This window comes from Chiloscyllium plagiosum, unplaced genomic scaffold (assembly GCF_037043375.1).
Source record: "Chiloscyllium plagiosum isolate Xiang-an unplaced genomic scaffold, Cpla_swu_hap1 HiC_scaffold_11, whole genome shotgun sequence".
NCBI lineage: Eukaryota > Metazoa > Chordata > Chondrichthyes > Orectolobiformes > Hemiscylliidae > Chiloscyllium > Chiloscyllium plagiosum.
In genome coordinates this window covers 47,408,907-47,434,397 of record NW_028270149.1, presented here as the reverse complement: position 1 = coordinate 47,434,397, position 25,491 = coordinate 47,408,907, and the positions used below count along the sequence as shown (strand labels likewise).

At 42.0% G+C, this 25,491-nt stretch overlaps 1 protein-coding gene and 1 long non-coding RNA gene across 3 annotated transcripts in view; one reads left to right on the top strand and one right to left on the bottom strand.

The window, feature by feature from the left end:
* The window catches only part of cenpi (centromere protein I), a 139,186-nt gene extending 130,117 nt beyond the window's left edge, over window positions 1-9,069 (bottom strand). Inside the window, exon 1 of the mRNA XM_043704738.2 lies at window positions 8,939-9,069. Coding sequence (XP_043560673.2) covers window positions 8,939-9,035 — 97 coding nt within the window. The 5' untranslated portion in view covers window positions 9,036-9,069. The remainder of the gene's footprint in view (window positions 1-8,938) is intronic.
* Window positions 9,070-9,191: 122 nt separating this feature from the next.
* The window catches only part of LOC148148793 (uncharacterized), a 112,844-nt gene continuing 96,544 nt past the window's right edge, over window positions 9,192-25,491 (top strand). The window contains exons 1-2 of one of the 2 annotated variants that reach the window (XR_015758655.1): window positions 9,192-9,256; window positions 14,040-14,274. This is a non-coding gene — a long non-coding RNA (uncharacterized LOC148148793). The remainder of the gene's footprint in view (window positions 9,257-14,039; window positions 14,275-25,491) is intronic. The other variant, XR_015758656.1, reaches the window with a different exon arrangement.

Sequence of the window (25,491 nt, the reverse complement as noted above, 5' to 3'; positions counted from 1 at the left end):
TGTAGCCCATTTGGGGTTACAAATGTAGAAATTTATTTCGCGGTCTCTGATAAAGGTACCTGCCAGTAACCACGCATTAGGTCCAACTTGGTGATGTAACTGGCATGTCCGACTCTCTCGATACAGTCCTCCAATGTTAGAAATGGATATGAGTCCGGTTTTGTAACAACGTTGACCTTCCGATAATCCATGCAGAATCGTTCAGTCCTGTCCGGTTTGGGAACTAAGATGATCGGTGAACTCCACTTGCTCTGGCTAGGTTTAATGATATCCTCATTAAGCATGGCTTCCATCTCCTTCTGAACCTATCTGGCTTTGAAAAGATTAAGTCGATAGGGGTGTTGTTTTATCAGAGCAGTATTCCCTACATCTACTTCATGTACAATAGCATTAGTCCTCCCCATCTAATACTTACCTATGTCCTGATACTGTAGTAACAAACCTTTCAACTGCGTTCTCTCTCCTGAGACAGATAATTTACTAACCATCCTATTCCTCAAGTACTTCTTCATTTTTTAAACTATTTTGAGGCACATCAAAATCTACATCATCTGGATTTGATTCCTCACTCTACGGGGCAGTAACTCACACCTGCTTCTTCAGTTCTTTCTCTCTAGTATAATACAGTTTCAACATGTTCACATGACATATCCAATACCTTATTTTTCTATCTGGCATCTTTACTAGATAGTTCACCTGATTCAATTTTTACTCAATTGATGGAGACGACTAAACCTGGCTTTGAAAGGATCACCTATCACTGGTAACAGTACTAACACGTCATCCTCTCGGGAAAACATCCATACTAGAGGAGGAACTGCTGATGTCTTGAAATGCAAAGAAGTGGATAAATCCCCAGGACCTGATCTCTCGAATTCCGTGGGAATGTAGGGAAGTGATTGCTGGGCCTCTTGCTGAGATATTTGCATTAGCAATAGTTACAGGTGAGGTGCCGGAAGACTGAAAGTTGGCTAACGTGGTGCCACTACTTAAGGAAGGTGGTAAGGACAAGCTAGTGAACTACAGACCGGTGAGCCTGACATCGGCGGTGGGCAAGTTATTGGAGGGAATCCAGAAGGACAGGATGTACATGTATTTGGAAAGGCGAGGACTGATTAGGGATAGTCAACATGGCTGTGTGTAGGAAATCATGTCTCACAAACTTGATTGGATTTTTTGAAGTAACAAAGAGGATTGATGAGGGCTGAGCAGTAGACATGCTCTATCTGGACTTCAGTAAGGCATTCAACAAGGTTCACCATGGGAGACTGGTTTGCAAGGATAGATCTCACGGAATATAGGGAGAATTAGTCATTTGGATACAGAACTGGCTCAAGGGTTGAAGACAGAGGGTGGTGGATCGGTGCTGGGTCCACTACTTTTCGTCATTTATATAAATTATTTGGATGTGAGTATAAGAGGTATAGTTAGTAAGTTTGCAGATGATACCAAAATTGAAGGTGTAGTGGACAGCGAAGAGGGTTACCTCAGATTACAACAGGATCTGGACCAGATGAGCCAATGGGCTGAGAAGTGGCAGGTGGAGTTTAATTTAGAATAATGCGAGGTGCTGCATTTTGGGAAAGCAAATCTTAGCAGGACATATGCAAGGTCCTTGGGCATGTTGCTGAACAAAGAGACCTTGGAATGCCGGGTCATAGTTCCTTGAAAGTGGAGTCGCAGGTAGATAGGATAGTGAAAGCGGCGTTTGGTATGCTTTCCTTTATTGGTCAAAGTATTGAGAACAGGAGTTGGGAGGTCATGTTGCAGCTGTACAGGATATTGGTTGGTCCACTTTTGGAACACTCTTAGCCTTAGCCTTTCAGGAGTAAACACTTCAGTCTCACCATCTGCCTGTTCAGGTTCTTCCTGCACTGTTACGTCAAACAGGGTGCCCACTAACTGAACCTCAACTCCTTCAGCTTTCTCTTTAGTTTTTGCTTCGTGCTGCAACTTATGAATTTGTGATCTAGTTGCTACACAGATATTTCTGTTTTAATTCCGCAGTTTCTTGGTCTTCCTTGGGTTTCTCCACAACTAGGGGTGTCACTCCCACCTTGGACTCTACCAAATCATTCCCAAGAATAAGCTGGATTCCTGGAACTGACACTCTGTCAATCATTCCCACTGTAACTTCCCCAGTCTTGAGTTGGCACTCCAACCTGATCTTACATTGCGGAACGTTAAATTTCTGTCCCAGAAATTACCACACTCTTGAGTAACAGATCAAAAAGAGTGTATATTAGCTTATCCACTACTATCAGCGACTGGTAAGATCCTGTATCTCTCAAAATTATAACTTCTTGTCTTTCTCCCCCATTCTTTCTGGGTAAACTTTACCCACAGAGGTGAATTCTTTGTAGAGATCAGGTACTAATCCATACCCAGCCCACCTAGGCTATGCACTCTTCTGCAGCTCCTCGGCTGTTCTTGGGGTCTCTTTTACTACCTTCACTAATACCACTGGCTTAGCTTCTTTTACCACATCCATTCTCACAGAGCCTTTCTTTAACGACCAGTACTGTAACTTCAAGTGTCCCACTTTATCACAGTGGAAACATCTGAGGCCTTTTACCTCCTTTCCACCATCTTGAGCATCCTTTTTTAACCTGTGGTAAATTCTTTCCAGTATTCTCCACTCTTTCTTTCGTAGTGTAGGATCTGCCCTTCTTCCAACTTCGATCCTTCACAGGAAGAAGTTCTGGCTGGAAGCTTGCCTTATGCACCAACATGTACTCACCTGCTAATTCTGCTGCCCTTCTCAATTCCTGAACTTTCTATTCCTCCAGGTGAATGCTTAACATCTTTGGGAGTGAGTTTTTAAACTCCTCCAGCAGAATAATCTCTTAGAGCCTCAAAGGTCCTATCAATTTTTAAAGCATGCATCCATCTATCAAAATGACTATGTCTAATTCTTTTGAAATTAACACAAGTCTGACCTGGTTCCTTCTTTATGTTTTTGAACCACTGTATATATGCGCGTGGTACCAATTCATAAGCACTTAAAAGAGCCTGTTTGACCTCTTCATAATATCTTGACCCCTCATCTAACAACGTGACAAATACCTCACTAGCTCTGCCCACCAGTTTAGTCTGAATTAGCATTACCACTCGGACCACTCCATCTGCCGAGCCAATTATTCAAATGAAATAAAGAAGGCTTCAACATCTTTCACATCAAAATGTGGCAGAATTTTGACATATTTGTTCATATCACTTTCTTCTCTTTTAATCTCCATCCTGTTAACTCAACTTTGCTGACTAAGTTGCAACTTCTCAAGTTCAAGTTCAAATCCCGATTAAGATTTACCAAAAAAGTATATAATCATGTTTCAGAATCAGTCAGTCAGTTTGCCGACAGTCCTCGGTATTTTCCTCTGTCTTCTTTTCTTCTTAGAGATTCTGTTTCACAGGTCACTGATAGGTACAGGTACCTTTAAGAGAGCTGTTCTGTGGGCAGTCTGTATATGTTGGTGGCTTGGCAGTTCGCCTTCAACAGTTCAATATTTTCCCAGTTTTATACCCTAAAGCATCGGATTGTTGCATTGGTTTTAATATTATCAAAATACCTAATTCAAATTTGACTAGAGTTTGGTATCTTGGGGCATAATTTAAACTAATTGGTCAAATTTGAATTTGTTTTTGTATCCAGGCAATCCATCTAATCCAGCTGTTTGACCAAATGTTACATTTTAAATTTTCCAGTAGTCTGGGTGCTTCTCTAAGTCCTTGCCAGCTTTTCCACACTCTTAAAGGTACAGTACCCCTTACACCTTCATAACAATACTTGGAAGTACAACTTTAATGTTAATGTTAAAGAGATTTTGGTGCTTGGCATGGGGAAGTGTTCAAGGATTATCACTTAATAAGAAGAATATTCTGTGTCCAAGTCACACATTTCTATTTTGAAATATTCGGTACAAATGCATAGAAACTGAATCCAACCCACCAAAGTCATATACTTATTCTTTATAAATGGATTCATGGTTTTGTTACAAGAGGTACCAATAGAGATATACTTTTGAGAGAATCAAACAAAGGCAGATGATATTTGACCTAATTCTGCACTAAGTAACAGACCACCTTTCATAGGTAACAAAGAACACAGACAGAAATTGGCCCATTGTGTCTATTGCTTTTCACTAATTTACACAGAGAATTTTTATTGAGAGAAGACGGGCGGCACGGTGGCACAGTGGTTAGCACTGCTGCCTCACAGCGCCAGAGACCCGGGTTCAATTCCCGCCTCAGGCGACTGACTGTGTGGAGTTTGCACGTTCTCCCAGTGTCTGCGTGGATTTCCTCCGGGTGCTCCGGTTTCCTCCCACAGTCACAAAGATGTGCAGGTCAGGTGAATTGGCCATGCTAAACTGCCCGTAGTGTTAGGTAAGGGGTAAATGTAGGAGTATGGGTGGGTTGTGCTTCGGCGGGTCGGTGTGGACTTGTTGGGCCTGTTTCCACACTGTAATGTAATGTAATGTAATCTAATCTAATCTAAAGACATGCACATTACAAGTGGGACGTAAAGCAAGTTTTCTAACATAGCAGGAAGACCTGAGAGAGCCCCTGCTTGAGCAGGCAAGTGGATCGACATTACAGTCAATGCCAGAGACATTCTAAAAACACTTTCAATTATGATGCTGTTTAGAAAGCTTGGCTAAATTGCCAATGGTACAGTTAAAGATTAAAATTGCTTTTATTTTTAACAAACCTTAATTAAACATTCTATCCTCATGCAGTAAAGCCATAGGGCAAAACTAATTGACTGAAATCACCATTTATTCAATTCACTAAATGAAAAACTGTATACACTTAGTTAAAACAAATCAACTTGTACTGAATATTGTACCCTATCATTCAGTGTAATAAATCTAAACCTAGTTAAATCTGCATACTCAAAATAATTTGAACAGCAGCAATTCCAAGTTTCTATCCTCTTAAAAATGACAATCACTCTTGTCATTCCAGCTTCTTCAAATTTTCATTCTAAGACATCAGAAGAATTTTAGATACAAAGTTGTCTAGACAGTAGGAGGCAGAGGATGGTGGTGGAGGACTGTGTTTTGGACTGGAGGCCTGTGACCAGCAGTGTTCCGCAGGGACTGGTGCTGAGTCCACTTTGGTTTGTCACTTATACAAACAAACAATTTTGGGTGAGAATTTGGGAGGCATGGTTGCTAAGTTTGCAGATGACACCAAAATTGGTGTTGCAGTCGACTGTGAAGAAGATTACTACAATTATAAAAGAATCTTCATCAACTGGGCCAATGGGCTGAGGAGTATCAGATGGAGTTTAATTTGTATAAATGTGAGGTAGGTATAAACAAGTGCAGGACTTACACAGTTAATATTGGAGACCTGGGTGGTGATGTTGAACAGAGAGACCGAGGGGTTCAGGTACATAATTCGTTGCATCACAGATTGACAAGGTGGTTAAGAAGGCATTGAACACATTTGTCTTCATTGCTCAGACCACTGAACATAGGAGTTGGGACTTCATGTTGAGGTTGTACACGAGATTGGTGAGGCCACTTTTGGAGTGCTGGGGGTAGTTCTGGTTGCCCTGCTGTAGGAAGGACAGTATTAAATTGGAAAGGGTTCGGAAAAGATTTACCTGGATGTTGCTGAGAATGGAGGATGAACAGGATTGGACTTTTTCCACTGGAATGTTGGACATTGCGGGATGACCTTAGAAGTTTATAAAATCATGAGGGGCATAGACAAGGTGAATAGCAAAGGTCTTTTCCCTAGGGTGGGTGATTTCAAAACTAGGGTGCATATTTTAAGGAGAAGGGAGAAAGATTTAAAAGGGACCTGACAGACAACTTTTTCACACAGAAGGTGGTTCGTATGTGAAATGAACTACTTGAGGAAGTGGTGGATTCAGGTACAGTTACAACATTTAAGAGACCTCTGGATAGGTACATAAATCGGAAAGGTTGAGAGAGCTATGGGCCAAACGCAGGCATGTGGGATTAGTTCAGTTTGGGAAACTTGGTCGGCGTGGATGAGTTGGACCAAAGGGTCTGTTTCTGTACTGTATGAATATGACTCTAAAACTATCTCCACTCTCAGCTACCCACTTAACTATAGTCACCATTCCTTTCACTAGCTTTTGTTCCATAATTCCCTCTCAATGTTACAACTTGTCTTCACTAAACTCATCGTGATCATGAAAGTTCTTGCTCTTTTCTCTTAATCCCTTCTTACTACATGATCAATTTCTTCTCAAGTTCTTAATTTCCAATATTTTCAGTTTTTAAACCATCATGTATTCATTTATTGGTCAGAGCATTGAGTATAGGAGTTGGGAGGTCATGTTGCATCTGTACAGGACATTGGTCAGGCCACTTTTGGAACACAATGCGCAATTCTGATCTCCCTTCTATCAGAAGGATGTTGTGAAACTCGAAACGGTTCAGAAAAGATTTACAAGAATGTTGCCAAGGTTGGTGGATTTCAGCCATGGGAAGAGGCTGAATATACTGGGGCTATTTTCCGTGGAGCATCGGACACTGAGGGGTGACCTTACAGAGGTTTATAAAATCATGAGTGGGTGGATAAATAGACAAGGCCTTTTCCCTGGGGTCGGGGAGCCCAGAACTAGAGGGCATAGGTTTAGGGTGAGAGGGGAAAGATATAAAAGGGACCTAAGAGACAACGTCTTCATACAGAGGGTGGTGCATGTATGGAATGAGATGAAAAAACTGCAGATGCTGGAATCCAAAATAGACAGGCAGGAGGTTAGAAGAACACAGCAGGCCAGGCACCATCAGGAGGTGGATAAGTCTACGTTTCGGGTGTAAGCTTTCTTCAGGACTGGGCCCAGTGCTGAAAAATGGGATTTGATTAGATAGGTACTTGATAACTTGCTCAAACATGAGCAAGTCATCAAGCACCTATCTAATCAAATCCCATTTTTCAGCACTTGGCTCATAGCATTATATGCTAGGGCATTTCAAGTTCTCATCTAAGTACTGCTTAAATTACTTGAAGGCTGTGCTATTACCACTCTTTTAAACACTAAGATAACTTTCTGAATGAAACATTTTTCCTCATATCACCTTTAAACTCTTAAAACTGTACCTTCCAGTTAATGACTCAACTAATAATGGGAAAATTTCTATCTATCTTGGCTTACAAATGCCCCTCATAACATTGTACACCTCAATCAGATTACTTGTCAACTCTGAGGAAAACAACCCCAGGCTATCTAGTCTTTCCTCGTAGTTGAATTGTTCCAGCCCAGGCAACATCCTGGTGAGTCTCCTTGCATGAGAGAGGATGTCAATCACATCTTATAATGTGGCAGCCAGAATCGCACACGGCAGTCAAGTTGCGGCTGAACGAACATTACATACAGTTCCATCATAACCTCTTGTGCTCTTGTATTTAATGCCTTGACTAATAAATATCCCATATGCCCCTTTCACGACCTTCTCTACCTGCTACCTTCAAGAATCTATTGGCATTAACACCAAGATCCCTCTGATCCTCTGTACTCCTTAGGATCAATGTGTGTTTCCTTGCCTTGTCAGTTGTCCCAAAATGCATCATCTCTCACTTTTCACGATTAAATTCCTCTGGTCAATTCATCTGACCAGCCCACCTATACTATCCTGTAATCAAAGACTTGCTCCTCACTATTTATCTTTCACACCATTAATTTTAGTGTCACTGCAAATTTACTGATTGTAACTCAGACATTCATGTCTAAATCATTAATGTAAATTTCAAACAAGCGATCCAGCACCAAATGCTGTGACATGCCACTGGACACAGGATTCCAGTTACAAAAATACTCTGATCATCATTCTCTGCCTCCTGCAATTAACCCAATTTTGGATCCAATGGGGTCTTAGCACTCTGCCATCTGAGACCTTATCAAACACCTTACTGAGTTCCATGTAGACTACATCAACTACTGTACCTTCATTTACAAACCTAATCACCACCTCAAAAAGTTCAATCAAATTGGCTGGACATAACCTCCCTGATAAAACCATGTTAAGGATCCTTGATTGATCCTGGTATCCCCAAGTGAAGATTAGTTTTATCTCTCATTTTTTTTCCTAATACTTTCCCTACCACTGACTTACAGGCCCACAGTTTCCTGATTTATCACTACCATCCTTCTTGAATAGTAGTCCATTAGCTGTTGTCCAGTCTTCTGGCACCGATCATGTGGCCAGAGAGGCTTTGAAAATTCATGTCATTAATGTTACTCTGATAAAAATAACAACCATGTATTATTGAGCAGAGGTCACTGCTCCTCTTAATCCTTCTCAAAATTACTAAGCACTCCGTCCAACACCCGAACTTTAGCCACTGACAATTGTCTTTGCCAGAATACCTTAGTCCTGCTCTCCAGTGAAATTTACAGCTTATTCAAAAATGACACTACTGCTTATGATATTGAATAAATAACATTGGTGTTATAAAGACAATAGCAGATACATTTTTTAAACTTATGTAAACCTATTAAATGCCAGCTCATGTTAAGTCTGACAGTTCAGAACATAATATTTTAGGCCCATGTTGTGATCCTGTTCACAAATCCAGTGCAGCATCAATATAACCTCTACTAGTTTCTTTTTATCTCCCCATTGCTGCAAAGATTCACCTGCGTGCCTTTGATTACCTCTGGAGAATTAATTTCTACAAACGTATTCCTATGTCTCTACTCTTTAAAGCTGCAACTTCTTCAGATTGAATCAAGGTGCAGGCTGTGATATTATCATAAGCCCCAACTTCCCCATGCCCTTAAGAAAAATTTCAAGATGTTGCCCTTATTTATAAATGTTTCAACTCAGTCTTATGCCCAAGTCACTCCGAGCGACTGAAGCCTCACTAGTCGGGACCAGCGCTGCCGCAAAGCTTATCTCGATTCACCTCTTCACTGAAAGAATTTAATGATGCAACCGCTTCCCACACTTACCAGTAGTAAAATATTCAACCGCTTGCTGCAAAAGCTCCACATCATCGTTAGCCAGTCTCGGCCGAATCTTCACGTTCCCGTTCACTCTGGCTGCCATCTCCGCGCCACCGATAAAACAAAACGACGGAATATTCAAACCAGCGCGCGCGCACCCCCGCCAACCGTTGGCGCCTGCGTACTACTATGAAGCAGGAAACGTAGGTAGAGGGAAAAGTTCTGAGTTTGCGCACTGAGGCCAAAGGCAATTGACAAAACAACACCACGTTTACGGGGTACTCAGAGATTGGTTCTGGTTAATGAGAGGGGCGGAAATTGACGGTAGGCGAATATATAAAAGGAGGCCGGTTAAGTTTTGGCTATGGAGAACATAGGTACGAAATATATTCTTTTTAAAATTGGTGGCGAGAAATAACAGGTGTCAATATGAGGGTTTTCTGTAGGTCATATTAGCTACGGTAAGGATAAAGAGAAGCAGATTGGTAGGGATGTCACAGGTTCGAGAATAGTGGCAATATGAAACTTTAATTGACCTAATTAAAAGATAAAGTTGTCACAGTCTTCTTACCAGACTAACATATATTCTGGAAAAGCAATAGCGTAAAGGAGAGGGAGAGAAATAACAATACGTTCTGAAGTGTTTAAAATAACTTTCTTGAACAGTGCCGAAAAGGGATATAATGCTGGATTTGAATCCGAATAATGAAGTCGTAGATCAAATATCATATGGTATTGAGAGAATAACTGTTTCAGACCACGGAAAAACACATTCAATGACGTAACTGAAGAAGGGCCAGTTTAATTGGGCTGGGAATAGACCTGTTTCAAGTAAATTTACGATCAAAGGATTAAAAGTAAAATTAATTGAACGATGACTGATTATATGATTTGGAGATGCCGGTGTTGGACTGGGATGTACAAAGTTAAAAATCACACAACACCAGGTTATAGTCCAACAGGTTTAATTGGAAGCACACTAGCTTTCGGAGCGTCGCTCCTTCATCAGGTGGTAGTGGAGGGCTCAATCCTAACAGAATTTATAGCAAAAATTTAGTGTGATGTAACTGAAATTATACTTTGAAAAATTGAGTTAAGTCTTTCATCTGTTAGAATACCGTGATAGTTTCACTTTCATGTGAAAATCACAAAACCTTTTTAAAAGTTGCATTCTCGGGTTAGCTATTAACAATGGCGATAGCTAGACAATATGTTGAAGGTGTTGGCCCCCTGTGTTCTCTGTCTATGCCATGATGTTTAGATTGATTCTAATCTTAAAAAGTGAGATAATGGAGTTTTACATGAATTCATGCAGTTTTTGAGCAAAGTACAATGTAACCCTGCAAGTACAAATTCACCCCACAAAATGTGTGCATGTGGGTCTTTGTCTGTCTGTGCGTGTCTGTCTGGGTTGGGGGTTGTGTGAGAAAGTGTGTGGAGTGAGTGCAGAGTGTCTTAATTCTGTGAGGGGGGTGTGTGGGAGTATGTCAGTAAGGGTATGTGTGGGTGTCTGTATGTGTGTATAGGAGTGCCTGTGTGTGTGTAGTGCAATGGTGGTCACCTGTAATGTGACATGAACCCAAGGTCCCGGTTGAGGCCCTCCCTATCGGTACCCATAGGGAGGGCCTCAACTGGGACTTTGGGTCATGTCACATTACAGGTGACCACCATTGCACTATATACAACATACACACTCTCTCACACAGGCACTCCTATACATACGGACGCACACACACTTTTGCTGTATATTCTGTGTGTTAGGATTGAGCCCTCCACTACCACCTGATGAAGGAGCAACGCTCTGAAAGCTAGTGTGCTTCCAATTAAACCTGTTGGACTATAACCTGGTGTTGTGATTTTTTTTAACTTTGTTTGATTACAGTACACTCTCTCACAAGGTAACTGACATTTGCAGACTCCAAAACCATAGTCTCCTTTTCAGTGGGCTATTTAAGCCATGCATTGGTAGTGCAGGTCAATGTACCAGTTACCGGAGGGGTAACTCTCTGAAATCCCAGGTTTCTGCCTCTTGCTGCAGTTGTACTACTTCTGCAAAGAATAAGAAATGGCTTGTATCAATAATGGGGAGATGCTGGTGTTGGATTGGGGTGAGCAAAATTAAAAATCTCACAACGCCAGGTTATAGTTCAATAGGTTTATTTGAAAATACAAGGATTTGAAGTGCTGCTCCTTTGGCAGGTAGCTACTGGAGTAGAATCATAGGGTACAGAATTGACAGCAAAAGATCAGAGTCTCATACAACTGATGTGAGATTAGATTAGATTACTTACAGTATTGAACAAACCTAGATTACTGTTAAATCTTTCATCTTTTAGAATGGGTTGCAGGTTTTGATTCATTAATATGTAAATCCCAGTACTACTTTAAAGTCACATTCCTGAGATAACTTAAGGTTTTATTTTAAAAAATGGTATCCCAGCTCAGACAATGCATTAAAGTGTGAAAAGTTAAAAATCACACAACACCAGGTTATAATCCAATAGGTTTAATTGGAAGCACACTAGCTTTTGCAGTGTCACTCCTTCATCAGGTGGTAGCGTAGTGAAGTGGTAGTGACTACCACCTGATGAAGGAGCGACACTCTGAAAGCTGGTGTGCTTCCAATTAAACTGTTGGACTATAACCTGGTGTTGTGTGATTTTTAACTTTGTACACCCCAGCCCAACACTGGCATCTCCAAATCATGATTAAAGTGTGAAGTTAGCCTGTGTATATTCCACTCTTGAATCAGATTGGTTTTGTTTCTGAAGTAGGAATTTCTAAAATATCACATCGATTGACTGCCTAAGATTGTTTTTTGAACAAAATAGAATGTATCTGCAAATACAAATTCACCCCATAGACTGTGTGTGTACGTGTGAGTGAGGTGAGGAGAGAGATGAAGTATATAGTTCACTAGTGGTCAAAGGAGGATCCATCGTCATTCAGTGTAGAATGGATTATTGCAAGAAAGTGTACCGACAACTGAACAGCCAGGAACACTACAGGGAACTACTAACCGGTCTGACCAAAGAACGCACTTGTGAACTAAACAGATTGATCAAGACTTGATCTAGTCCTTCAGGGATCCTGACACAGTCTCATCCCATGTACTTCTCAAGTACTGGACTTCTGCCTTCCAAAGATAGACAAAGTGAACACACCTGGACATACCATTGTGTCAGGCAACTGAACCCAGTGTGAGAACCTCTCTGGCTATGTCGAGGGCATCTTGAAACCCATTGTACAGAGGGCCCTCAGCTTCTGTCATGACACGACAAATTTCTTACAGAAACTCAAGTACCCATGGACTAGTTAATCCCAAAACATTCCTCGTCACAATGGAAGTTTCAGCACTCTACACCTGCATTCCCCATGATGACAACATTGCTGCAACAACCTCAGCACTCAATACCAACCACTGCCAATCTCTGAGCACTATCCTACAATTATCTGCTTCATGCTTGACCACAACGTCTTCCCCTTTTGACAACCAGTTCTTCATACAGACAGAATGGCCAATGGGACCAAATTTGCACCCCAATATGCCAACATTCTCATGCACAAGGTCGAACAAGACTTCTTTGCTGCACAGGACCTTCAACCAATGTCATACAGCAATGATTCTCTTCCTCTGGGCCCATGGTGAGGAGTCACTGAAACAACTACAGTGATATCAACAAGTTTCATCCCACCATCAGACTTACCATGGACTACTCTTTAGTATCTGTCTCATTATTGGATATGCACATCTCCAAGGATGGGCACCTCAGTACCTCACTCAACTGCAAACCCATGGATAACCTCACAATGCTGCACTTCTCAAGCTTCCACCCTAAACATATTAAAACTGACAACCCCTACACATACACAGGATCTGCTCTGATGAGGAACATGACAGACACACTCAAGAACAAGATACAATGATCAACTCATTGATTGCCAGTTCTGACATGCCACAGTGAGAAACTAATGACGACCTCAGGAGACAGACACTGCATATGACCGATAGGGTACCCTTTGTCTAGTATTTCCTGGGAGTGGAGAAACTCCGCTATGTTCTTCACAGCCTGCAATACATTATCAATGAAGATGAGCACCTCACCAAAACTTTGTCTATGCTTCCACTTCTTGCCTTTTTAAATAAGTACCAAACCTTAAACAGACAATTGTTTGCAGAAAACTGCCAAGCCTTCAGGACAACATAGACCACAACACCATACAACCCTGTCATGACAGCCACTGCAAGACATGCCAAAGTTTAACATGGATACCACCATTATATGGGTGAGGACACCACTCTCCATATACAGGGCAGGTACTTGTGACTCGGCCCATATTGTCTATCTCATATGCTGCAGACAAGGATGCCCTGAGGCATGGTACATTGGCAAGACCAAGCAGACTCTACGAGAACGGATGAATGGACACCGTGCAACAATCGGCAGACAGGGATATTCCTCCCAGTTGGGAACACTTCAGCAGTCAGGGACATTTGGCCTCAGATCTTTGGGTGACCATCCTCCAAGGTGGACTTCGGCATATACAACAACGCAGAGTGGCCAGATAGCCAAGTTCAGTACCCATGAGGATGGGCTTAACCGGAAACTTGGGTTCATGTCACACTACAGGTGACTCCAATACACTATACACTCTCACACATACACACACTCTTACATATACTCTCACTCATGCAGACCCTCTCTCAGACACACACACCCTACACTCTCATCCATGTGCACACCCTCCCACAGGCATCTATTCCATCACACTCATTTTTTCTCTCACTCACTGTCTCTCTCTCATGCACAGACACACACATCTGAGGTGAATTTGTATTTGAAGCTACATTCTACTTTGTTCAAAAAGCACACCATCTGTAGGCAGTCAATCCATGTGATAGTTTATGAATTCCTACTAGTCTATCTTGTTTCTTTCTCCATAAGATGTCAGAGCAGAGTTAGGCCATTCAACCCATCAAGTCTGCTCTACCATTTGATCGTTGCTGATGTGTTTCTCAACCCTGTTCTCCTGCCTTTTCTTCATAACTTTTGATCCCCTTATTAATCAAGAACCTATCTATTTCTGTCTTAAATACACTTAATAGGTTGATGTCTACAGCCTTCTGTAACAGATTAATCACACTCTCGCTGAAAAATGGCTCCTCATCTCAGCTCTAAAAGGTAATCTCTTCACTTTGTCCAGGCCCCTCAGTATGTTAAGTTTCAGTGAAGTTCCCCCTCATCCTCCTGAACTCTATTGAGTAAAGACCAGCATCCTCAACTGCTCCTCACATGACAAATCCTTCATTCCCAGGATCTGTTCTCTGGAACCCCTCCAAGGTCAGCACATGCTTCATTGTTTTATGGCTAAAATAGCTAGACTTTGTTATAATTGCTGTAAAATCGATAGAACAAAATTCTGTAAGTACTCAGGCCAACAGCAAATATGGAGCAATGATCTGGATGAAGGAACAGAGGTCATTATTGTTCAGTTTGCAGATGACACAAGTATAAATGGAGGGACAGGTATTAGAAGGACTTGGACAGCTGAGGAGAATGTGCAAAGAAGTGACAGATGAAACACAATGTGAGGTTTGGTAGGAAGAGCAGAGGCACTATTTTCCAAATGAGGAAAGACTTCAGAAATCTGAGGCATAAAGTGCCTTAGGAGTCCTACTCTGGATTCTTTGAGGAGAAAGTGAGGTCTGCAGATGCTGGAGATCAGAGCTGGAAATGTGTTGCTGGAAAAGCGCAGCAGGTCAGGCAGCATCCAGGGAACAGGAGAATCGACGTTTCGGGCATAAGCCCTTCCTGAAGAAGGGCTTATGCCCGAAACGTCGATTCTCCTGTTCCCTGGATGCTGCCTGACCTGCTGCGCTTTTCCAGCAACACATTTCCTACTCTGGATTCTGTTGAGGTTAACAAGCAGGTTCAGTTGGCAGTTAAGAAAAAGGCAAATGCCATGTTAGCAGGAATGGATAATGTAGATTCCTCTGTAGTTGTAAATGGCCTGAGATCAGAATATTGTTCAAGTTGCCCAAGTAGATGGATGACATAAATTTAGATAATAATATTCTAACCAATGTGCAATAGTGCACGGGGACCTAGAAGGGATGGTTCCAGACAGCGGATGAAATTCATGAATAGTACACACTTGTGATAATAGTGAGATACCACAAAATTGTCAAGTACATGTCAAACAATCATGTGCTTTGGATAACATTGCAGATTAAAGGATCCGATATTTTTGTGGATATTCTGTTTGACCATCAAAAACATATGGTCAAACAGGAGGCAAATAAAATATTCCCTTGCATATAAAAGAGTCTAACTTGTGTCAAAAGATAAAGCAATGAAGCTACATCAGTCTTGATGAGATCCCATCTATTGTACCATGTTCAGTTTGATCAGAAGTCAAAAGATCAGCCTCTGCACTCTGGAAAGAATAAAGTTGCATTTATTCTGTGCTTTTCACAGTCTTAAAATATCCTAAAGCATTTCACAGCCATTTATTTACTACTGCGTGATGCTTGTTTCGTGAACAAATCTGACAGCATAGCAACTCATAAAAATAATCCTAAAAACCATTGGAGTAAATGACTAATTAACTTAATCTTTTCACTTTTCATAGCTTTTATCCTTAAATATAGCACAAGATTATAACACTTCACAAATTAATGCTGCTGCCCACTGGCAACTACATTAAATGCCTTAATTTATATTTTATATTAGACCAGTATAGCTGCAGATTTTTACCTTCATCCAGCCATATCTTGCTGTCATGCAACACCATATAATAAAAACTCATAGTAACATAACATCCAAAAGATTTTTTTTTAATAGTTTTAACAAATAAGTAAAACTAATATTGGTGGGTTTAAATAACCTATTCCATTTAAAGGAGAAAGTGAGGACTGCAGATGCTGGAGATCAGAGCTGAAAATGTGTTACTGGAAAAGCACAGCAGGTCAGGCAGCATCCAAGGAACAGGAGAATCGACGTTTCGGGCATAAGCCCTTCTTCAAGAATGAGAAAAGTGTGTCCAGCAGGCTAAGATAAAAGGTAGGGAGGAGGGACTTGGGGGAGTGGCGTTGGAAATGCGATAGGTGGAAGGAGGTCAAGGTGAGGGTGATAGGCCGGAGTGGGGTGGGGGCGGAGAGGTCAGGAAGAAGATTGCAGGTTAGGAAGGCGGTGCTGAGTTCGAGGGATTTGAGTTAATCTGAGTTAATCCCTATTGGTTGGAGGGTTCCTAAGCGGAAGATGAGGCACTCTTCCTCCAACCATCGTGTTGCTATGGTCTGGCGATGGAGGAGTCCAAGGACCTGCATGTCCTTGGTGGAGTGGGAGGGGGAGTTGAAGTGTTGAGCCACAGGGTGGTTGGGTTGGTTAGTCCGGGTGTCCCAGAGGTGTTCTCTGAAACGTTCCGCAAGTAGGCGGCCTGTCTCCCCAATATAGAGGAGGCCACATCGGGTGCAGCGGATGCAATAGATGATGTGAATGGAGGTGCAGGTGAATTTGTGGCGGATATGGAAGGATCCCTTGGGGCCTTGGAGGGAAGTAAGGGGGGAGGTGTGGGCACAAGTTTTGCATTTCTTGCGTTTGCAGGGGAAGGTGCCGGGAGTGGAGGTTGGGTTGGTGGGGGCTGACGAGGGAGTCACGGAGGGAGTGGTCTTTTCGGAATGCTGATAGGGGAGGGGAGGGAAATATATCCCTGGTGGTGGGGTCCTTTTGGAGGTGGCGGAAATGACGGTGAATGATACGCTGTACATGGAGATTGGTGGGGTGGTAGGTGAGGACCAGTGGGGTTCTGTCCTGGTGGCAGTTGGAGGGGCGGGGCTCAAGGGCGGAGGAGCGGGAAGTGGAAGAGATGCGGTGGAGCGCATCGTCGACCACGTCTGGGGGGAAATTGCCGCCCTGAACAAGGAGGCCATCTGGGTTGTACGGATTTGGAACTGGTCCTCCTGGGAGCAGATGCGGCGGAGTCGAAGGAATTGGGAATATGGGATGGAGATTTTACAGGGGGCAGGGTGGGAGGAGGTGTAGTCTAGGTAGCTGTGGGAGTCGGTCGGTTTATAGTAAAACCGACTATAAACCGACCGACTCCCACAGCTACCTCGTCTACACCTCCTCCCACCCTGCCCCCTGTAAAATCTCCATCCCATATTCCCAATTCCTTCGACTCCGCCGCATCTGCTCCCAGGAGGACCAGTTCCAAATCCGTACAACCCAGATGGCCTCCTTGTTCAGGGCGGCAATTTCCCCCCAGACGTGGTCGGCGATGCACTCCACCGCATCTCTTCCACTTCCCGCTCCTCCGCCCTTGAGCCCCGCCCCTCCAACCGCCACCAGGACAGAACCCCACTGGTCCTTACCTACCACCCCACCAATCTCCATGTACAGCGTATCATCCACCGTCATTTCCGCCACCTCCAAAAGGACCCCACCACCAGGGATATATTTCCCTCCCCTCCCCTATCAGCGTTCCGAAAAGACCACTCCCTTCATGACTCCCTCGTCAGGTCCACAGCCCCCACCAACCCAACCTCCAGTCCTGGCACCTTCCCCTGCAACCGCAAGAAATGCAAAACTTGCGCCCACACTTCCCCCCTTACTTCCCTCCAAGGCCCCAAGGGATACTTCCATATCCGCCACAAATTCACCTGCACCTCCACACACATCATCTATTGCATCTGCTGCACCCGATGTGGCCTCCTCTATATTGGGGAGACAGGCCGCCTATTTGCGGAACGTTTCAGAGAACACCTCTGGGACACCCGGACCAACCAACCCAATCACCCCGTGGCTCAACACTTCAACTCCCCCTCCCACTCCCCAAAGGACATGCAGGTCTTTGGACTCCTCCATCGCCAGACCATAGCAACACGACAGTTGGAGGAAGAGCGCCTTATCTTCCGCCTAGGAACCTCCAACCAATAGGGATGAACTCAGATTTCTCCAGTTTCCTCATTTCCCCTCCCCCCACCTTGTCTCAGTCAAATCCCTCGAACTCAGCACCACCTTTCTAACCTGCAATCTTCTTCCTGACCTCTCCGCCCCCACCCCACTCCGGCCTATCACCCTCACCTTGACCTCCTTCCACCTATCGCATTTCCAACGCCCCTCCCCCAAGTCCCTCCTCCCTACCTTTTATCTTAGCCTGCTGGACACACTTTTCTCATTCTTGAAGAAGGGCTTATGCCCGAAACGTCGATTCTCTGCTGCGCTTTTCCAGCAACACATTTTCAGCTTATTCCATTTAAACCAAATATTAGTGATTTTTATCCAGCATAATATTTTTCATACTGTTTTGAAAACCCTTGCGCATTTTTATCTAGTTAAAAAATAGAAAATGTGTATTCTGGGCCTACTAGCTAAGATTAGCCAGACTCATTTCATTTACTTGGATTTTTGCTAAAAACTCATTCACAGAATGTGATTGTTGCGAGCATGTATTGCCCTTCTCTAACTGCCAATGACGCGGTGGTAATGAGCCAATGTTTTTGAATATGGGAGTATTCTAGAGCATTTCAGAAAGTAGTTAAGAGTCTATCTCATTACTAAAAGTATAAAATTACATATAAGCTACCTTTATACACTATACAAGTAAGGATAGCAGTGTAAATTCCAACAAGGCGGGAGTGAGCATTTTTACAACAATCCAGTTTTTAAGTGTGGGAATTCTCTAGTGATAAGGGATTCAAGTGGAATTTCTTTGGCTGCAAATGAGACTGCAGAATGGTGTGTTGCCTGCCTGGGAAGGTTGTAGATGTCTTGGAGTAGCTACAGTACATTCTGGTGTGGAAGGGTGAAGAGCCAGTAGTTCTGATGGACATTGATGGAAAAAAGGATTAGATCCTAAAACATATCGGGATTTAGCCAGCAAATGAAAAGGTAGGACCCCAAAGGATTGTTACCAGTGCAATGTACTGGTAGTCATTGTAGGAACCAGAATAGATGGGGTGCATGGAAGTGTTTTAGATTCCTGGAACGGTGGGTCTGGAGGAGATGATACCCTTACAAGCTGGAGTGTGCATGGGCAGGTCCAGAACTGATGTACTGGTGGTGTATTTGCTAGTGCAATAGGGCGGGTTTAAACTAAAGTGCCATGAGGATGGGAACCATTGAAGGGTAAAAGAAAGGGGGGAAAACAGTTACAGCAAAAGACAGAATGTGAAATAAGAAAAATAATAGGCAAAGGATTCAAGGGCAATAATCAAACATGTCAACAGTGTAAAATAATGCACACAGGTCTAAGAGTGTTATGAAGGTAAGTCTTAAGGACTTGTCTCACAGCATTTGCAATAAAGCTGATTAATCAGTCATGCAAATAGATATGAACATGTATGATATTGCAGTAGGGTGATGGGATGGGGACTGAATATCCAGGCATATTCAGTTTTTAGGAACGACGAAGAAAAGGAGATTTGGGTAGCATTTTTGGTTGAAGAGTACATCAGTATGATAGTTTTAATGCAATAATATTAGCTCTGGTCAAGTGAAATCTACATGGGTAGAATTTTGAAACTCCAAGAGACAGAAAATGATTGTGTGTGTGTGTGTGTGTGATATAGACCCCCAAACTGTATTGGTAATGTTGAGGAAATAATTAAACATGAAATTAGGGCCACAAGTTATAAAGGTATAAGTGAATTATGGGCAATTAATTTTCATATCGATTACTGATGTGATTTGCGCAATGAGGAATTCCTAGAGTGTGTATAAGATGGTCTTCTGAATCACTACATTGAGGAACCAAATTAAGAACACGTTATCTAAACTATATTATGTAATGAGAAAAGAATAATTGGCAATCTAGCTGTATGGGACACTTTGGGGAACAAGTAATATGATAGATTTTCAAAGTTTGGGTGAAGATTTGTAGCTCAGGTGCTCGTTGTTGTGGTTCTGTTCGCCGAGCTGGAAATTTTTGTTGCAAACGTTTTGTCCCCTGTCTAGGTGACATCCTCAGTGCTTGGGAGCCTCCTGTGAAGCGCTTCTGTGGTGTTTCCTCCAGCATTTATAGTGGCCTGTCCCTGCCGCTTCCGGCCACTACAGCGGACAGTTGAAACTGACAACCGGAAGCGGCAGGGACAGGCCACTATAAATGCCGGAGGAAACACCACAGAAACGCTTCACAGGAGGCTCCCAAGCACTGAGGATGTCACCTAGACAGGCAACAAAAATTTCCAGCTCGGCGAACAGAACCACAATATTGTAGATTTATTTATTATAATATGCAAAGAGACATAGTTGATCCTGAGACTAGGGTTCTGAATCTAAATAAAGGATACTACAATGGTGTGAGGCATGAGCTGAAAATGATAAATTTGGAATGTTACTTTGAGGGATGAGGGTGGATAGGTAGTGAAAAATGTTTAGATTGCACAGAGGAACTGCATCAATTGTTCATTCCTATCTGGTACAATAAAATGGGAGAGGAGGGCTGGACTTGACTAATAAAAGAAATTAGAAATCATATTAGATCTAAGGAAGAAGCATGCAAATTAGCCAAAAGAACAGCAGACGTGAATTTGGAGCAGTTTGGATTTCATTTGAGGACAAAGGGATTGCAAGAATAAACTTGGAGGCAACATACTGATTGCAAAAGCCTCTACAGATATATGAAGAGAAAGAGATTAGTGAAGACAAATGTAGGTTCCTTACAATCAAAAGCTTGGGAAGTTATAACATGGAACAAAAAAAGGCATGCCAATTAAATATATATTTTGGTTCCTTATTCACAAAGGAGGACATATATAACATTCCAAAAATATTGGGAAACACAGGATCCAGTGAGAGGAACAAACTGAAGGAAGTAAGGATTAGTAGGAAAATAAATTGGATTAAAGGCTAATGGACCTTTAATCCAGGACCCTAAATTCTACATCTCAGAGTATTTAAGGGAAACCATGCTTGACAAATCTACTGGGCTTTTTTGAGGTGTAACTTGTCATGTTGATAAGGGAGAAATTGATTCACTTGGACTTTCAGAAAGCTTTTGATAAGTCCCATGGATGAGATTAGCATGTAAAGTTAAAGCACATGGGATTGGGGGTAATTTGTTAATATGGATAGAGAATGGTTTGGCAGACTGGAGACAGAGTAGGAATAAATGGGTCATCTGAATATCTGGCAGTGACAGGTTTGGTACCACAGGGATCAGTACTTGGACCCAAGCTATTCACAATGATTTAGATGAGGGAACCAAGTAATATCTCCAACTTAGCAGATGTCACAAAGCTTTGTGGAGGGATGAGCTGTGAGAGAAATGCAGAGATTCTTCAGTGTGATTTGGACAAGCTGAGGGAATGGGCAAATGCATGGCGGATGGCGTATAATGTGGATCAATGTGAGGTTATCTACTTGGATAACAAAAACAGCAATGCATGTTATTACCCAAATGGTGATAGATTCGGAAAGGGGAAAGTTCAATGAGACCTGGGTGTCATGCTACTCTGGTTGCTGAAAGTAAGCATGCGGGTGTAACTGATGGTGGAGAATGTAAATAGTATGTTGGCCTTCATAGTGTGAGTATTTGCGTACAAGAGCAGGGATGCCTTGCTGCAGTTGTATAGGGCCTTGGTGAGACCACACCTGGAGTATTGTGTGCAGTCTTGGACTTCTTATCTGAGGAATGATGCTCTAACTATGGAGGGGGTGCAGTAAAGATTTACCAAACTGATTCCTGGGATAGCAACACTGATGAAGAGAGATTGGATCAGTTAGAACTTTCTTTACTGGAGTGTGGAAGAATGAGAGAGTTCTCATAGAAATCTATAGAATTGTAACATGACTAGACAGCATAAACACAAATGATGTTTCCGATGAACAGTGAGGCTAGAACCAGGGGTCACAGTCTAAGGTTACAGGGTAGGTCAGTTAAGACTGAGGTGAGGAGAAATGTCTTCAGAGTGTTGAGCCTGTAGAAATTTCTGCCAAAGAAAGTGGTTGAGGCCAAAACATTGAATGTTTTCAAGGAGATCAACATTGTTCTTAGAGCTTAAGGAACCAGATTATGTGGAGAAAGTGGAAATAGAGTACTGAGTTAGATGATCAGCTTTGATCATATTGGATGAAGGAGCAGGCTCGAAGGGCTGAATACCCTGCTCTCATTTTCTATGTTTCTATGTTAGATGGTCAACATTACAGATAGGAGCTTTGTTTTTAATATTATGATTCATATAATCAACTGGTTAGTTTCCCCAGCTGCCCAGGTGGGATTTAACTACCTTCTCCAGATTCTTGAACCATTCCTCTGCATCATCAGTTTAATATGTCATAGTTTCTGGTAATCAGAAAAACAGCCTTGGATTCCCCAATTAACTTTTTATGAACTGAAGTTTAGATGCAAAATCGTGCTTTTAACTATTTTCAAAACTCAAAATAAGGAAGAGGAGCATGAGTCCTCTTTCGAGCATTGGCCCAATTTTCCCAATCAAAGTTGGAAATGCAATTTCCAACCCTGTCAGACAAAATACACTTGAATAGTTCTGCCTTCACATTTCCTGAACAGGAAAATCCTGTTACAAAACAGTTCAGACTAATCCAGGAATAAGCAGCCAGGAGCAGAGGCAATTAAAGGGAAATCGCAGCCCTTTTTTTTTCAGAAATTCTTCAGTTTAAATGTTGTGAGAAAATTTGACAGTAAGGTGCTAAATGAATGAGAGGAGTATATAGTGCTAAGTGTTGAGGGATTTAGGACATGCTGGGTCCAGCAAGGTGGTTATTGGTTCGGGAGAGGACTGGAGTATATCAGGGACAGGTTTTATATGTTGAAACTTTATTGCTGGAACAGCACAGCAGGTCAGGCAGCATCCAGGGAACAGGAGATTCGACGTTTCGGGCACAGGCCCTTCTTCAGGAATCATATATGGGTCTTATATGGGCAAAGGCAAGTCATTGTTGAGTTGTGCAGCTAGTTGCCCAGGAATTTGAGTTCTTAATCCTTAATTAAATTCGAGTTGGGACCTTACAAACTCTCCAAATCTGTTTCAGAGTGTTTGAAATGTCAGGTAATTGCTTCAAGGAATTTCACTTTCTTAGACAATTCTTGTCAAGTCAGCTGAGTCAGTATTTCTACATCCTCCTGCAACGCAACTCCAATCTACCCTGTAGAAATGACTACCTGGCTTTTGGAATTTCAGGGCCATTAAAAATTCCAGCCCAATAATTTAAGTTAGAGTTGACTCTGTCATAAGAAAAGCCAGCCCGTGGTTGCTACTCTTCAGCATTTTTTCTTGCAAAGATCCTTGTGACCCATTACTCACCTGTTCAAACTTTGGTAACAGGCATGTGTGCAAGATTTTATAATGAATACAAATACTTAAACTAACCTTATAAATGCATAAATTCATTCATTATTTCCATGATTTGGATTTTATTCACAGGTTTCAAATTACTGCTTTAGGCTTCTTTAGTTAGCTCAGATTCCTGTTTCTCAGTTTCGGATGTTCAGTTTTTCAGTTGGGTAATTCTTCACTACTTTGCGGTTCTGATCTGATCTGGAAAATTATGTATGTATTGAATACATGCTGAGGTGTGCTTGTTTGCTTCCTTAACAGATTATAACCATTGGGTCTAAATACTATAGTAGAATAAGCAAGGTGTGGGATTAGGGTAAAGCAATTATCATACACAGTTTTTACACTGCCAGTGTGGTGATTATCAAGTAACGAAAATAGAATTGTAATTAGGCAAGTGTCACCCTCAATAATAGTCATGTTTCTCCACCACCTTTCCCTCTTCTTTCACTGTTGAAGCAGAAGATATTTCAAAATTCCTATAGACAGTTAAAGTACCCACAGATAACTTGAGTTATCCCAATCTTATGGACAGGGTAAAAGGAGACTTGGACCCCTTTAACCGCCTCACTTACTGGCCATAATCAGAATCATTTAATTTAGAAGGGTTTTTGGTTTGTTCACAAACATCTATTTCTGAACTCAATTTTAAATGCCATGCAGCAAACTCTAAGATTTAGTTCAGGACTTTCATTTATTCACACATTCAATCTGGGAGCTTTCCTCCATGATTACCCCCTCTTTCAAATACACAAATGCACATGCGTGAAAGACACAGGAAAGAAAGGAGTTTTACATCTTTCTATTTTAAAAACCTGAAATCCTCTCATCAGAGAGGATTCTTGTATTCAGAAGTTGAAGCCCATGTGAGTCCAGATGCATGAAGACAGGAATTGCAAGATTCCTTGAAAGTTGGAGATGAGGTGGTGCTTGCTTTTCAAGCAAATACAAAATCTTTCCAGAAACAAGCCAAGGAGGCTTCTACTTTGAGCCCTATTGCTTAATTTAGACATATATTTGTGTTAGCCTGAACATGTTCTAAAATGCAGAGGAGTATAGATCATGTGACATTGCCCATCAATGTCGTCAACAGTTTCTATTCCTCTGGTCAAAATCTGCAGAATGTTTTCAGAGACAAGTTGTTGATTTCTGTCCATTTTAAGAAATAGAGTTTTGATATGTCCTTTTTGTTATCAACCTAGGCTAGAGACAAAGAGTCTGGGCCCTCTTTGTTTCTGTATTGTCTATGCAGTTAATAGGTGGGACATTTCCCAAAGATCTATCTAGCTTTGTCCTTCTGTAATCCACTCTTATAAGAACTTTTGGGCCAACTTGTAACTGATGTGATCTGTAACCATTTCAAAAGTCCTGCAATATAAACAAAAAGGAGGTTTTTTTTTTCTATTTATATCATGCTTCATTAACATGATAGCAAAAAGGCACTATTTTCACGATCGCAACAAGGCAACATTAGCCTGGCAAGTGATTGATGTTACTAATGGTAGCTAGTGTAAAATTGAAGAGTCTGAGGTGTGTATTGCGGTATATCTATGAAGATAGAAAATATAACTCTGGAAATTGACAGCACTGTTGAAGAATCTGTGAATTTTGTAGTACAGTTACACCTGAAAATACTATATAATTTAAAAAACATATGACATACAAGAAGGCTATCCTTTTCTTTAATCATCCTGGGACTTGGCATCACTGGCTGGGCTGGCATTTATTACCCTTGAGAAGGTGGTGGTGAGCTGCCTTCTTGAACTGCTCCAGTTTGTGTGCTGTTGGTAGATCCACAATAATCTTATGGAGGGAATTTCAGTATTTTGATCCAGCAGAGAAGGAAAGGCAATATATTTCAAAGTCAGCTGGTGAGTGGCTTAGAGGAGAAATTACAGGTAATTCCTTGTATTCCCTTGTATCTGCTGCCCTTGTCCTTCTAGATGGTCATGATCGTGGGTTCAGAATGTGCAATCTCAGAACTTTTGTGGTAAATATCTGCAAAGCACCTTGTGGATGGTACACACTGTTGCTGTTGAGTGTCATTGGTGGAGTGACTAAGTTTGTGGGTGTGGTGCCAGTGAAGTGGGTAGCTTTGTCCTGCATTATGTCAAGCTTCTTGAATATTGTTGGAGCTGCACCCGTCCAGGTAAGCAGGGGGTATTCCATCACAGTCCTGATTTGTACTTTGTAAATGTGGTTGGGTTCTGGGGAGTCATTAGATGAGTGACTCACTGCAATATTCTTTGCCTCTGAC